Source organism: Panthera uncia (genome assembly GCF_023721935.1).
Source record: "Panthera uncia isolate 11264 chromosome C1 unlocalized genomic scaffold, Puncia_PCG_1.0 HiC_scaffold_4, whole genome shotgun sequence".
NCBI lineage: Eukaryota > Metazoa > Chordata > Mammalia > Carnivora > Felidae > Panthera > Panthera uncia.
In genome coordinates, this window is record NW_026057585.1 from 63849818 (window position 1) to 63864243 (window position 14426).

The 14426-nt window shown below is 34.7% G+C and overlaps 1 protein-coding gene across 10 annotated transcripts in view; it reads right to left on the reverse strand.

Moving 5' to 3' along the window:
- The window catches only part of OSBPL9 (oxysterol binding protein like 9), a 200845-nt gene that overhangs the window by 46085 nt on the left and 140334 nt on the right, over nt 1-14426 (reverse strand). For 6 of the 10 annotated variants that reach the window (XM_049617196.1, XM_049617194.1, XM_049617198.1 and 3 more), the window contains 4 exons: nt 6317-6412; nt 5287-5334; nt 4022-4051; nt 2720-2770 (listed from right to left, as the gene is read on the reverse strand). In XM_049617196.1, the coding sequence (XP_049473153.1) occupies nt 2720-2770; nt 4022-4051; nt 5287-5334; nt 6317-6412 (225 nt within the window). Of the gene's footprint in view, nt 1-2719; nt 2771-4021; nt 4052-5286; nt 5335-6316; nt 6413-11830; nt 11900-14426 lie in introns of all 10 variants that reach the window. The other 4 variants (XM_049617192.1, XM_049617195.1, XM_049617191.1 and 1 more) reach the window with 1 other exon arrangement.

The following is a 14426-nucleotide window of genomic DNA, read 5'->3' on the forward strand; positions in this document are numbered from 1 at the left end:
GGGGTCTGGACCTAATTAAGTGTTTTTATGAGATACCAGAGAGCTCTCCTCACCATCTCTCTCCCTATATCCCTCTGTCCTTTCAACCTTCTCCTTCTCCTTCCCTCCCTCCCTCCTTTTTATCTTTCTACTCCTTGTGCACACCATCAAGGAAAGACCATGTGAGGACATAGTGAGAAGGTGGTGGTCTACAAGCTAAAGAGTCATTACCAGAAACCAAATTGGCAGGAACCCTGATCTTGAACTTCTATAGCCTCCAAAACTGTGAGAAAATAAATTTGTTGTTTAAGCCACCCAGTCTGTGATGGTTTGTTATGGCAGCCCAAGTAGACTAATACAAGGGTAAATAAGACTAAGTCCTTAAGGAGATTACAGTCAGGTGTAAACAGATAGCAAACAATATATCAAGTGAATTTGGCTAGTGATGCAAGGCCATGAAGAAAAAGACCACCAATGGGAAGTTAGACATTATTTAAGTAGAGTGGTCAGGAAGGTCTCTTCAAAGAGATTTCATGTGGGCAGAAATCTGAATAAAGCAAGAGAGTGAGTCCTGGAAATATGGAGGAAGTGTCTTCCAGGCAGAGGGGAAAGTAAATACACATCCCTGAAGCAGAAAGCATCTGGCCTGAGAAAAAGAAAACAAGCCAATGTTGTTGGAATAACGTGATCAAATGAGGGCAGATGAGGTGAGAGAGTAGTGATAGTTCAATTGATATAAGTTATTATAAGCAGTTTAGATTCCAAGGAAGATGCAAAACCATTTAGGGGGATTTAAGGAGGCAAGTGAAATGATCTGATTTACATTTAGATTTAAAGATACTCATAGAATTCATACAGAATACATATGTAATTTAAGGGATGTTTTTGTACACTGAAAGCCTTTAATGAAGGCTTTTTCCTTATGGAAAAAACTAAAAAGCCAAACTCCATTTACTTAATCTACGTTACCCCTTCTGAAGGACCTTGAAATATAAGTCTATCAAGCTGGGCTAAAAAAAAAAAAAACAAACAAACAAAAAAAAAAAAACAAAAAAAACCAAAAAACAAAAAACACAGAGAGGTAGCAAGTACAGACTAAACAGTAGAAACTTCCAGCAGAAACTGAGCACCTGGCTGCCTCAGTCAGTGGCGAGTGCTGCTCTTCATCTTGGGTGAGTGCGAGTCCCACATTTGTAGAGATTACTTAAAAAATGAAAAATCTTTAAAAAAAATAGTAGAAACTTCCAAAAAGGAGTGTTAGTAATTTGAATTGTAACTCATTCCAAAGACAGAACACCGAAAATGTTCTTGATGGGAAGCTAAAAAGGTGAGCTACTCAAAGAAGCTAGGCAGTCTTGTTTTACATCTATCTAAAAGTTTTGAATGACTTGTAGAGATTATCCAAACTGGCCTAAACACTATCAGCTCTTCTATTTCCTCAATCTTCTAGAGAAGGCAGTATGAATCCCTAAAACACCTACCTATTCACACTGAGCATGGTGTAGTTCACTGCTTATCTATATATTGTAGAGGCTTTTGGGTAACAGTAGGTGTAATTTTACAGTCAAGAAAAACAGAAACCTTACCACCTCTTTTATACCCCCAACACTATCCTCCCTTTATAATATATTCTCATCCACAAAAGCAGATGAAAAATTTAGACATATACACAAGAAATCAGGCATAGTGATAAAAAAACAAAACAAAACACCAAAAACCTAGAAAGTGAACACAAGCCCTTAAATTCAGACACTTTAATACTGGATCTAGCCTCAGAAGAAAATGATATTGACCTCCTTTAACTTATATGGTGAATATCCTTACTATCTAAGCACAAATGGATTGTCCTATACAATTGTGTTATTAACCATACTAGGTAAAAAGTGACCATTACTGGGCAAACAAATATATGCAACTGAATAAGTAAAACAGGCCAGTAATTAAAAACTCATGCAAACATCATTTCCCAACTTGGCTGCTGAATTGCCTGCCCACCCTCTTCTAGCCACTGGCTAGAAATACAGAGGTACAGTCAGATAGAAATAATCAGGGGACATTTTTTAAAATTCTTATTTTCAAACCCTAAAATGCCTATTTCTCAAAATACCAGGCAATCAAATCTACATTTAAGTTGAATACACCAAAATTTTTCAGAAAAGCAGGCACAACGCCATGAAATTTTTACTTCACCACAATAATTCAAAATACATTTTATTGTATGAATAAGGAACAGCAATTAAAGCTGTGGTTCACTGATGTAGTTTAGTACTAGAAAACCAACTAAAAAAATATATATATATTATATACATATAATACACACACACACATATATATCTTTTATACTCTTCATTATGGATGAGAGAAAGAACTCTTGCTAAAATTTAATTCCTTTCTTCCTAAGAAAAACTTTTCTGTGAAAAGTTTTGCAAAGTATGCCCTTGTTCCAAAGCAGTATAATGGGTAAAGTGGAAGAAAGGAGTGAGTCATTCAAATGTGCTCCCCTCCTTCCCAGTCATATCAGAAATTACCTTATCAAAACCAGGCACATGTTGCTAATACACAGTTGTTCAATAGTACTATACACCCAAATACACAGTTGTTCAATAGTACTAGGAACCCCACAATTTACTGTAGAAAGGTAATATATTTCAGAACCAGGTCACCGGACTATTAAAGAGAAATGCTATTACAATTTTTAAATCTCATTAAATTAAAGGAATCAAAAGTAAAATTTACTTACTTTAGCAATCTGCAGCAACACAATGCAGTGTTTAATTGATTCTACCATGCTCTGTAAAAACAGGACACTGATTTTAGGATCTTGCACCAAATAAAATGGTCTTTTGATACTACAACTTTAGATATAAAAATCAGTTCAAATGTACAAGATTTAAGTCTATACTATACAAGAAATACCCTCTCTGGATATCCGGTGGGTTCTACTATATTGACAGTGTCAGATGAAGTTATGATTAGCAATTCTATAAATCATTAAAGAATGCCAAAAAGGGGCATCTGGGTGGCTCAGTCATTAAGTGTCCAACCTTGGCTCATGCGGTTCACAAGTTCAAGTCCTGTGTCACGCTCTCTGTTGACAGCTCAGAGCCTGGAGCCTGTTTCAGACTTTGTGTCTCCCTCTCTCTCTGCCCATCTCCCACTTATGCTCGTGCGTGCTCCCTCTCTCTCTCAAAAATAAACATTAAAAAATTTAAAAAGAATGCTAAAAATTGTTAATTTATACTGATAACATTCTAAACGGATTTTCAACACTTCAAACAGAAAGAAACAGGGGGCTGATTAACTTCCAAATTCTTAGATCAATGGCAGGTAACCCTAATGTAAATTCCTAAAATATCTATTGAAGACTTTTATGGAATTATGGAGAGTAAAGGATTCTAACCCCAATACTGGTAAACCTAGAATACTACTACTTTGTTTTTAAAAAGGCTTTTATCAAAATGTAGATCTTATGAGTAGCCTATTACATAATGTCAGAAGGACAGTACATCAGAAAGCTTGAATCATAATATATTTTAATTATAAGAGAATTTACGTTGTGCATGGATGACACTTTTTATCCAAGAATCTCAGACAGACAAGACCAGAAACAAATAAAATGGCACATGAAGTCCATTTCAATTAGAGGGATTATTTTAGTCCTTTTAACTCCTTTAGAAAATAAAATTCTTTTTTTTAATGTTTATTTATTTTGAGAGAGAGCAGGGAAGGGGAGGGGGAGGGGGAGGGGGAGGGAGAGGGGGAGAATCCAAAGCAGGTTCCACACTGTCAGCACGGAGCCCGGAGCCCAATGTGGGGCTTCAGCTCATGAACCATGAGATCATGACCTGAGCTGAAATCAAGAGTCAGACGCCTAACCAAGTCACCCAGGCTCCGTGAAAATAATAAAATTCTTAAACAGCCTTGTAAAAAATTCATAAAAATTAAAATCTCAATTGTTCTTAATAGTGGCAGCTTAAAATAGAAACAGCCTTTTAAAGTACTTTCTAATGCAAAGCCAGAGTTTATCAAACACATAACTTACATTTGTTGTTTCTTTGAGAGTTTCAATTTTCTGTGAAAAATGAGATGTTTTAAACAGAAATAATCAGAAGCACAAAGAGATATTATTTTCTACTCATCATTTAAAGAATTTTACTAAAATGTACTCATAACTCTGAGTACAAGCAAGTTGGAAAGGGAGTACTTTTGGTTATACTTTTTAAAACTTATATCAAACATTAAATAAAACATTCAGATATTTTACGGATTATGGATTACAGGATTAAAAAGAAAATGATTACATCTGCAAATAAAATTCATGTGGTTCAATTCAACATTTGTAAGAATACAAAACATTTTTATTCGTTTTATTAAAAAACGTCTCTTTTCTATAGACTGATTCACTATATGATTTTAAAACACGTGTTTCAGAACTACCTTAAACTTTGCCAAGCTGTTTATTTTTTTTCTTTTTTTTTTTTCTTTTTTAATATATGAAATTTACTGTCAAATTGGTTTCCATACAACACCCAGTGCTCATCCCAAAAGGTGCCCTCCTCAATACCCATCACCCACCCTGCCCTCCCTCCCACCCCCCATCAACCCTCAGTTTGTTCTCAGTTTTTAACAGTCTCTTGTTGCCAAGCTGTTTAAAAATGACATGGGACTAAATTCCAAAACTAAGAATGGAAAGGGAGCTAAACATGAGTTACAGATACTATTATCAAGTGTAAAAGAGCCAAATGCAAAGCTACAGTCAAAAGAAACACACACAAAAATAAATGATACTGCATTAGGAAATCTAATCAAGGAAGAAAAAATGTTAACTGGAAGAAAGCAATATTCAAAATACAAAGTAATTGTCAGAAATTCACAGAGGGCAGTAGGGGAAATATAATTAAAGCAACACTTGTTTTGTTTCCTCAACTGTGGCTTCTTGTTAATTCTGCAAATTCTTGCCAGTTTACTATATGAAGTGACCACAAATCAATTTAATAAAATAAAATTTCTACCTTCAACATTTAAAAACCTCTAAACAGAACTTACTTCTAGGAAGGTGGTACTTAACAAAATGGGCATCATATTAAAAATTTTGTACATTACCCTTTCATTTAATTATGAAACCATAACAGAAATTCCCCAGAACCCCCTGCCCCCTCTGCCCCGCCCTGGTCTGTACAGCAGTACTACCATAAACAGTAAACAATACTATGATAGAAGCCAAAACACTGAGGTCCTTCTGTTATTTCTCTAAAAGGCTCTTGGTTTTAAAATGGTTTAAGGCAAAATAATGATTATAGAACTTACCTTTCTCTGTTCATCATCTTTGCAGTTTTGAAGTTTGTCATCAAAAAGCTACAGGATTAAAAAGAAAACGATTATAGTATCAAGCCACTTTACTATATTGTATACATGTACTAAACATAAAACAGCAAACCTTAGTTCTTGAACACTTTTCTTCCAGGGATGATCTACATGTATTATTAAGGTAACGTACATTTTTCCAAAGGACTGTATCAAATCCAATTCTACTGAACTATTTTAAACGGTCAAGTTTAATTACTCTGGTAGAATTCCAAGCAAAAGAAAACATTCTGAACTTAAAATATCAACTGAAACCTAAGCTTTTTCTGCTCTGTGATCCAAGTTTATTAACACTTCTTTTTCTTCCCAGGACTTTTGCTTTTAATTAATTTTAACGTTTATTTATTATTGAGAGACAGAAAGAGGCTGAACATGAGCATGGGAGGGGCAGAGAGAGGGGGAGATACAGAATCTGAAGCAGGTTCCAGGCTCTGAGCTGTCAGCACAGAGACCGACACAGGGCTTGAACTCACAAACCACGAGATCATGACCTGAGCTGAAGTTGGACATTTTACCAACTGAACCACCCAGAAGCCCCTGCTTGTAATTAATTTTAAAGTAGGAATTGAAAAAGACAATTTCAGTAATAATAAATGAAGTAGAGAAATCATCTCTCTCAACCCCAATCCCCAAAATGGAAAAACCAAGGCCTTTGAAATTGAATGACTTTAAAATTCACCAGTTTCAAAGAACTTTAAAACAGAATATGAATCTAATCTTATCATGCTTTCTTTTAATTATGTCTAGATATTTATTTTTTAATGGCCAAAAAAGTGCATTATACAATTTATCAATATAAATCAGAGATAAAGATCTATGAATAAGTCACCCAGATCTTTTAGTAAGTCAGCTTTAAAAACTGCTGAGGAACCATCTAGGGGTTCAAATTAACATCAAATAACTTTACATTCAGAATGAAGCTCAGTAACATTTACTACTTTATACCAATCCAGTATATAAACTAATGCCATACCTTTAATTGTTCTATCAAGATTTGTAGGTAAGCATCGGCCTCTGTAAGTTTCTTATCAAAGTCTTGGACACTAGGAACAAATCCTGAATCCAAACCCTAGAGAAAAAGAAAATTTGTAATAAATCTAACAGTACCCATGCAATGTTTAATAGTACAGAAGATAGATACTTCATCCTTCATACATGACATTTCAATTTTTGAAGTAAAAATAGTACTTTTACATAAATAATAGGCATATTTAAACTATCTAAATTCTCCAAGAATAGTGGTACATCAATCTCCCTCATGAACTTCTAGCCCTGTTCCCTTATCAAACATGTGCTGCTGCTTAAATTAGGATTCACCCTGCTCTTCAGAATCATTTTCTTCTCTCCCAAAATGGCTCCCAGTGATATCCAGAGCAACAGTAATTTAGATAAATAACCTCGATCACCACCTTGATTACCTCCTACTTTACCCCCACTTTGATTCCTCCAGTCCCTTATCTTAACTTCATATTCTATTTAGTTCTCTCATTCCCTAACCCACCCCATTAGCACTGATGCATTCTCCTCCTTCCTTATTAAAAAAGAAAAATGAACCTCAAAATTCTCACCTCTTCTAATAGGGCCCTTTCTAAGTGAAAATGACAATACTTCTGTCTTAATCAAGTTCCCTACTCACTTTCACCCTTGGCATGAACACTACACTCTGGACACGGTGTAAATGTTTATTTATTTAAAGGGCCCACTCATTTCTCAGTTTAAGGGTCCAGCATTTGCATGTCCCACTTTTTGTACACTAAAAATTTTAAACTTCAAGAGCATGGGATTCCTATGTTTTAACTTTACTCAAAAGTAATCATCTCCGACTGAAAAACACATCAATCCTAGGTGTAAAGACAAAAAGTGGGGTGCCTGGCTGGCTCAGTCAGTGGAGCGTGCAACTCTCGATCTCTGGGTTTTGAGTTTGAGCCCCATGTTGGATACAGAGATTACTTAGAAATAAAAATCTTTAAAAAAATAAAAGACAAAGTTGGGAGACTGAACAAGACTACCAGCCTGCCATACTTGCATGCCCAAATGTCATGCAGTTAAAAAGGGTCACAAACCACTAATGTCACAATCCCAACCCAACCACAGAATTCAGCACTGAATGGGTAAAATATACCAGTTAAACATACCATACTTGATTTTCACTTATTGGCCAAAACATGCTGATCATTTTCACATTCCCAATTTAGAAAATTGAGGCCAGGGTTCATTGTGTATTATACCAACACCTCATCTCTGCACAATACTTTATTATTACTAAAGCACTTTTACAACCATTATCTCAAACACCAGACTGAGACTGTATAGTATGGAAAACAACAATGGGTTGGCAAGCCTGGTTTCTAATTGCAGCTCAGCCACTAACAGGTCTCTCTAAGCTGTTTTCTTAACTGCCAAATATAGGCATCCTCCTCATACTATTATTGATACCACAGCTAGTACTGAAGACAATTACTAATACAATCAATTACTACTATTAGCATTTATTGTTGCTCTTGCTTCAAATTCTCAATCAGAACAGTAAAAAAAAACGAAAACAAAAACTTAAGTCATATTAGACCATGGGAAAATCAACTTAGCTTGTAACCCATTTTGTTTTTCAAATTCAAAGGCAATACAACTGCCTGTTTTTTAATATATACATGTAAAGAAACTGCTTGAATGAGTATTAAAATATCCCTTCCCAATGAAATGTCATGCATAAAAACAAAATTTAAGAAAAATCATAATAAACATCGTGTATAATAAAACTGTGGTTTAAACATTTTCATTTTAAAAGATAATCCAAAAAACTTCCTATTAAAAAGTTACTATATAGAGCATGATAATAAAAGATGTGGAAAAGGAAGGATAGATCCATTACATTTCAGAGATACTACAGTACTGCATTGTGAAAGAAGGAAGTAATTTCTTTGTATGTTACTGTACCACAGAAAAATTAGAACTGCTTGGCTTAGTTTTTGTTTCACACAGCAATAGAACATAACCGCCATTAACGTAAGTATAAGATCCAGTTAAAAATCAGTAAAATACATTATGCTTGCTAAATATTGGAAAGGTTAATGGTGTAGTCATAAATAAAAGGTAAAGCATCTAAATAATTAGAAAATGTAACTTTTAAGAATTTTCCCTCTTTTGAATCCAAAATGTAATTAACATATTATTTTGAACAAATCTGATTAAAAATCCTTCCATAAATAGAAACAAACTGGATTTAAATTACTGAGATCTAAAACCCACCTAAATTAATTCTTAAAAAACAATCCTTTGATGTTGCTATAATCATAGAACCTCAACCTGGCTCTCTTCTTAGACCTGCCTCTAGATAGTCCTCCACAACATTCCTTTAACCTCAGAATAAACTCCACACGTCGTAACATCCAAGTCAAAGATCTACTCACCAATCTATTTTTATGTAATGTATAATAGGAGGTTTATAACAAGAGTTATTAGCGTAAAAGCCCAGCACTAGCCTAAACTTCCTTGCACAGTAATCCATACATCTCTAATGTACTTAAACAGAAAATGTATAGTTGCCCAATCTGCAATCAATAAAACAACATGCACACATTTATCAACATGGACAACTGATAGTAATTAAACTGCTTCCTCACACTAGAAGAAAATACCAAGTTGTTACTATGTATTGTGACTTACAGTAAGTACACAGAAACAAAGCCATCTCTAAAACCTCCCACCTGAAGTTACTTTTACAATGTCTTTGAAAATCTTCTAGGGGTGCCTGGGTGGCTCAGTCGGTTGAGCGTCCTACTTCGGCTCAGGTCATGATCTCACAGTTCGTGGGTTCGAGCCCTGCATCAGGCTCTGTGCTGACCGCTTGCTCAGAGCCTGGAGCCTGCTTCAGATTCTGTGTCTCCTCCTCTCTCTGCCCCTCCCCCGTTCACACTTTGTCTCACTCTGTTGCTCAAAAATAAATGTAAAAAAAAAAAAAGTCTTCTAGTCTTTAAATATCTCAACAGACAAGGAACTCGTTACCTCCTAACATATACTATTTCATAAAAATTCCCTTTAAGTCATAACTATTCCTCTTTCTATTCAACATTTACAATAAGACCCTACACTTATTCATGTCCTTTTTAATGGAATTTTGTTTTAAAACAAATTATCAGAATATATAGCCCTTTACAGCATGTTGAGAATGGTCTTTCTTCAAAAGAACTAAGAACAAACAGAGCAGATCCTTTAAGACAGCGTGTGACTTCATATTTCTTACAGGGGCATCTTATAATAACTCTTGAGAACAAGCTGGCTGGGTCAAGCAGATGTACCACTCATTCAATACTATACCCTCAGGGATAGTTCAGCCTTGAATAAATGTGTGTGGCACTGACTGCAGCATCTGGCAGCTACTGATGCCTTGACAAGGGTCTACTCCACTCCCCTTCCTCCCTAAGATTCCTCTTGCCTTTCTGTTGTCTTCATCCTCCCCTTTGCCTACCCCCTCACTCCCTTCTTCACTTCAGGTCTTTCTTTTCTTCCCTTTTGTCCTTTAGCAGTGACCAAAGTGGTTTTGTTGCACTTTTGGCAGTCAGGACCAAAGAGGTTGCTGCTCCCTAATTTACTATATTGATGAGCCATAGTTCTCATTTGATGACTTCTGTGTGAATTCATTTAAAGTTTCAATTTTTTTTTTAACATTTATTCATTTTTGAGAGATGGAGAGAGACAAAACGTTAGTGGGGGAGGGGCAGAGAAAGAGGGAAACAGAATCTGAAGCAGGCTGCAGGCTCTAAGCTGTCAACACAGAGCTCGATGCAAGGTTCGAACTCAGGAACTATGAGATCATGACCTGAGCCGAAGTCAGACAGGCAACCGACTGAGCCACCCAGGTGAACCTAAAGTTTAAATTAAACACAACTATTACAGAGAAGTAAAGGCAAATGATCTGTGATGTAAAAGAAATTAAATTGGAACAAAAGAAACGAAACCTGCAAGTTACATACATCCATAAAATTAGAAATCAACGTAAAAAGGGAAAAAAAAGCCCCTTTATGTGGCAAATATACTAAAAACAAAACAGTCTAGTTTTCAAGAATACTTTGCTAATAGGGGCATCTGGGTGGCTCAGTTGGTTAAGTGCCCAACTCCTGGTTTCGGCGGAGGGCATGATCTCACAGTTTGGGGTTTCGAGCACTGCATCAGGCTCTGCGCTGGCAGTGTGGAGTCTGGTTGAGATTCTTTCTCTCTCCCTCTCTGCCCTTTCCCTATTCTCTTTCTCAAAATGAATGAATAAACATTTTAAAAACAAAAATCACAACAACAAAAAAGAATCCTTTGCTAATAAAGGAAGCTATAAAATCAAGACTTTTAAAGAAGAGTAACACATGATTCGCCACCAGCCAAGATCTATATATTCAGTTTAAAATATATAAAGAAACATTTGGCCCAATTTCAAAAATAATATCTAGACTGCCAGAAGAACATCAGACTGCCTCAGAGCTGTATGTAAGTACTTCCTACTATCTTCCTAATACTTATATTGAATAGCATCACTTCTCTTCTCAGAAAGCACTTCAAAGCTAACAAATGTCAGCAAAATTAAATGAATTCCTATTAATGACTTCAGTTGGGGCCATTAAACACTATTTATACACACACATAACCAAATGCTTCACCTCCATTAAAAAAAAAAGTATTACAAGGACGTCCTTAAAACTGAAGTACATATGAACGGTAACTGCTTTGTAGAGGTACTCTTTTAGTAAAATAGTACAGGAGGCAATTTTTGAGGCAGGCAGTTAAGAGCTTTTAAAGTAATTCCTGGTAACAGAGGAAGAGTAATGAACAGTGGAGGTAAAGGTGGTAAAAGGTGGTTAAAGGTCTTGTTGAGGTCAGAATCAGGAAATAAGAAAGTCATGAGTAATCTGAGGAACGGAGGAGATTAACACAGAACAGGAAGGGCTATGGCTGAATAAATAACACTGTGAAATTAACAAATGAGTAATTATTTTCATATCAAATCTTATTTTACAGCAAAAACATAAAGGACTAAGTACTCTATACTCTGCTTTCTCTTATATAGGAATAGTATATAATAAATATATGTTGCAAAAAGAGAAAAGGAAAATATATTAGAGAAATCAGACCATGTAAATCTCACAGAAAACTTCAGAATAACAAGAAAACAGAATAAGTTATCAACAGTAGAATTGTAAAGGGGAGTAGCAGCTTAAAAATTTAACAAAGGAAAAACACCAAAGAAAACAAGCCTCCTAATGAAAAAAAAAAAAAAAACAACACAACATGAATCCAGACAAAAGTAGATGATTTTTTAAAAATTAGCAAAATACACACCTGATAATTAAAATAATGCAAACTTTGCAGAAATGTCGTTTTGATAAAATATGAGAGTATTTGGAAAGTTTAAGTTCACAATTAGCAATTTGAGATGACATGCATCACAGATAGGCTTTCATCCAATGAAAGAAGTATAGAGCATACTTACAATTCAATCACTTACAATTATTTTTGAAAATTCAAGAACTGGAGAGATACCAGAAGACTGGAAAAAAGCAAGTGTGGTACTGATCTTCCATAAAAGTAAGGAAAAGAGAGAATAGAAAGTTACTTTACCATGCTGTGAGTCTGACATCAATAATTAAGTAAAGGAATAATAAGAGAAAAACCTGTAACTGAATATTCAGAGGAAAAGTAGGTATGTGAGCAGCAAGTGGCAAATTAAAAAAAAAAAAAAAAGAATATTTTATGCCAAACTTAATGGCTTTTCTGTTCCTTAGAAATTTATTAACAAATTAAGTTTTTTGAGAAATGACACCATTTTGTCTCCTTATCAAATGACTTAAAAGTTGGCTTAATGATGAAAATAGTATACTAAAGAAACCAGAAATATTAATCAGATTATGATTTTATGTCAAGTATACTACTCTGTGATTTTCTTGGATTGCTGAAAACCTGAAAACATTTATAATCCCTACTGTCTCTGTGGTTTATTCACCTCACCTAAAGGAATTTCTGAGGGCAAGAATTTCTATTTTTAATCCTAAAGACTACTCCACTATCAATTCATTTGGAGTGAAGATTATCAATTCAAAACTGTCAATAAAACTGAGCCTATTACTAAATACTTTCCTCCACTGTAACTTCACGCTATTTTCCATTTAAGTCAATGTTCTGATAACCTAAGCCTCCAGAGCAAGTTCTCTTTTATCAACATGGTAGCTATAGTTAACTTACCAGCACTGCTAGGTACCCCAAGAATATCCTATAAGGTTTTTTTCTGTAGTTCTAACACCATGGATTCACCATGGATGTACTATATTAAAATCTTTTCACAGTATTAGGTCCTCTGGTAGATACTTTATAAGTTTTCTCATTTGATTATCACAAGACAGTAAGGTAGACAGACATTAACCCTATTTTTATAAGCATTTACCCAAGTCATGAGGCAGGAGTTTTCTTTAATTGGGATTTCAACCCAGTCCTTTGACTTTAACCCGTTAAACTTTTCTCTTAAATCACAATAATGTCTGAAAAGAATTCATGGCATAAGAGCACTAAAATGTACTAGAAAAACTGCCTGAAGGAGCTTGAGGTAGCTAAAATGGGCACAAGCTTTAAGGTCAGACTGATCTAGTTTTAAATCCTGAATCTGCAACTTCCTAACCAATTACCTGTATGATCTGGCCAAGCTACTTTCCCCACTGCCATTTTCTCATCTAGAGATGGGCATAATAACAAACGATTCAAAGTTGTTGGATAAATGAAATGAAAGAATCTGCAAAGTAACACAGCAGTAAGTTTTCCACTTCCTCTTCACAATCTGGATTATAAATAACCAGGATTCATTATCTCCAGGGCCTAACTAGTGCCTAACATAAAGAGGGCACTCAATGAATATTTGATAAAAACAAAACTGATTAATAACCCAATAATACCATAAAACATATGCAATTTTAAGAGACCCATAATCAAAAAAGGATATAAGCCTAAGTGAAATTGTATTTAATGTTCCTTTAAAAAAGGAACACAGTAAGTTGATAAATTCTGAATATAATAGTAATAAAGATATGAGCAATACACAAAACAAGTCATAAAATATAGTTATAGAAAATAGATCAGAAAAAAAATTCCATATGAGATTTTCAGGAAAGTATTGGGTATTAAGCCTGAATCATAAAAGGTAAATTGTACTGAATTATTATTGTGGTCACAAAGAGTCAAACAACATAGAGAAAGCCTTTTTCACCATAAAATAAACTGATTTTTGAAAGTACATTAGCTCTTTAAAAAAGGAATCACTTTTAAGTTTAAAAAAATGGCTTATGCATAGTATTAAGTTTCTGTTTAAAAAATATATATACCACAAAGCAAACGTGAATTGCTCATACAGTTGGGAAAGAGAACTCCTTTGTCAAACAGGAATTATGTACAGACATTGGTGTCAAAATTCATGAACTTGAATCATAACTCTTAGCACAACTGCTTATTCTTCATGATCTCTTCATCTAATGCTGACCCTATATGTAACCTAAGAACTTACAGAAGAAAACACTAATATTGACTGCATAAAATGACTTGGTTACAACTGCACAAAAGAGGTTTGGGATTTGCACCATTTTCCTCTGTTTTTAAATCATTGATAGCTTGTTTTTCCAAGAGTTCTCTCAATTTATTCAATAAAGTCATATAAAAAGTCCTGTCAAAACTAAATACAACAAATAAAAACCTGAAGTTTATGAATAGGATGACCACATATCCTAGTTCGTCTGGGGTAATCAATGTTTATTATGCCTGTTGTCTCAGAAAAAAATTATTAGCAGCCTCCTTCAATCTCAAAAGTGTTCCAGTCTGGACAATAAATTGTATGGGCTCCTTCTCTATAAAGAATGTAGCTAGCATCCTGGAAAGTGTGTGAGATTGCCTCTGAGTTGTCAGAATGCAGCAAATTACTTAAAACATTGTTTTAAATGAAAAACGAGGTTAAAGGCTCTCAATGTAGAAAACCAATTACAGAAGTAAGGCTTTAACGTAACTCAAGGTAATTAACATTAACTGGGTGCTTACCTTATGCTAGCTAAATGGAGACGTAAATAATA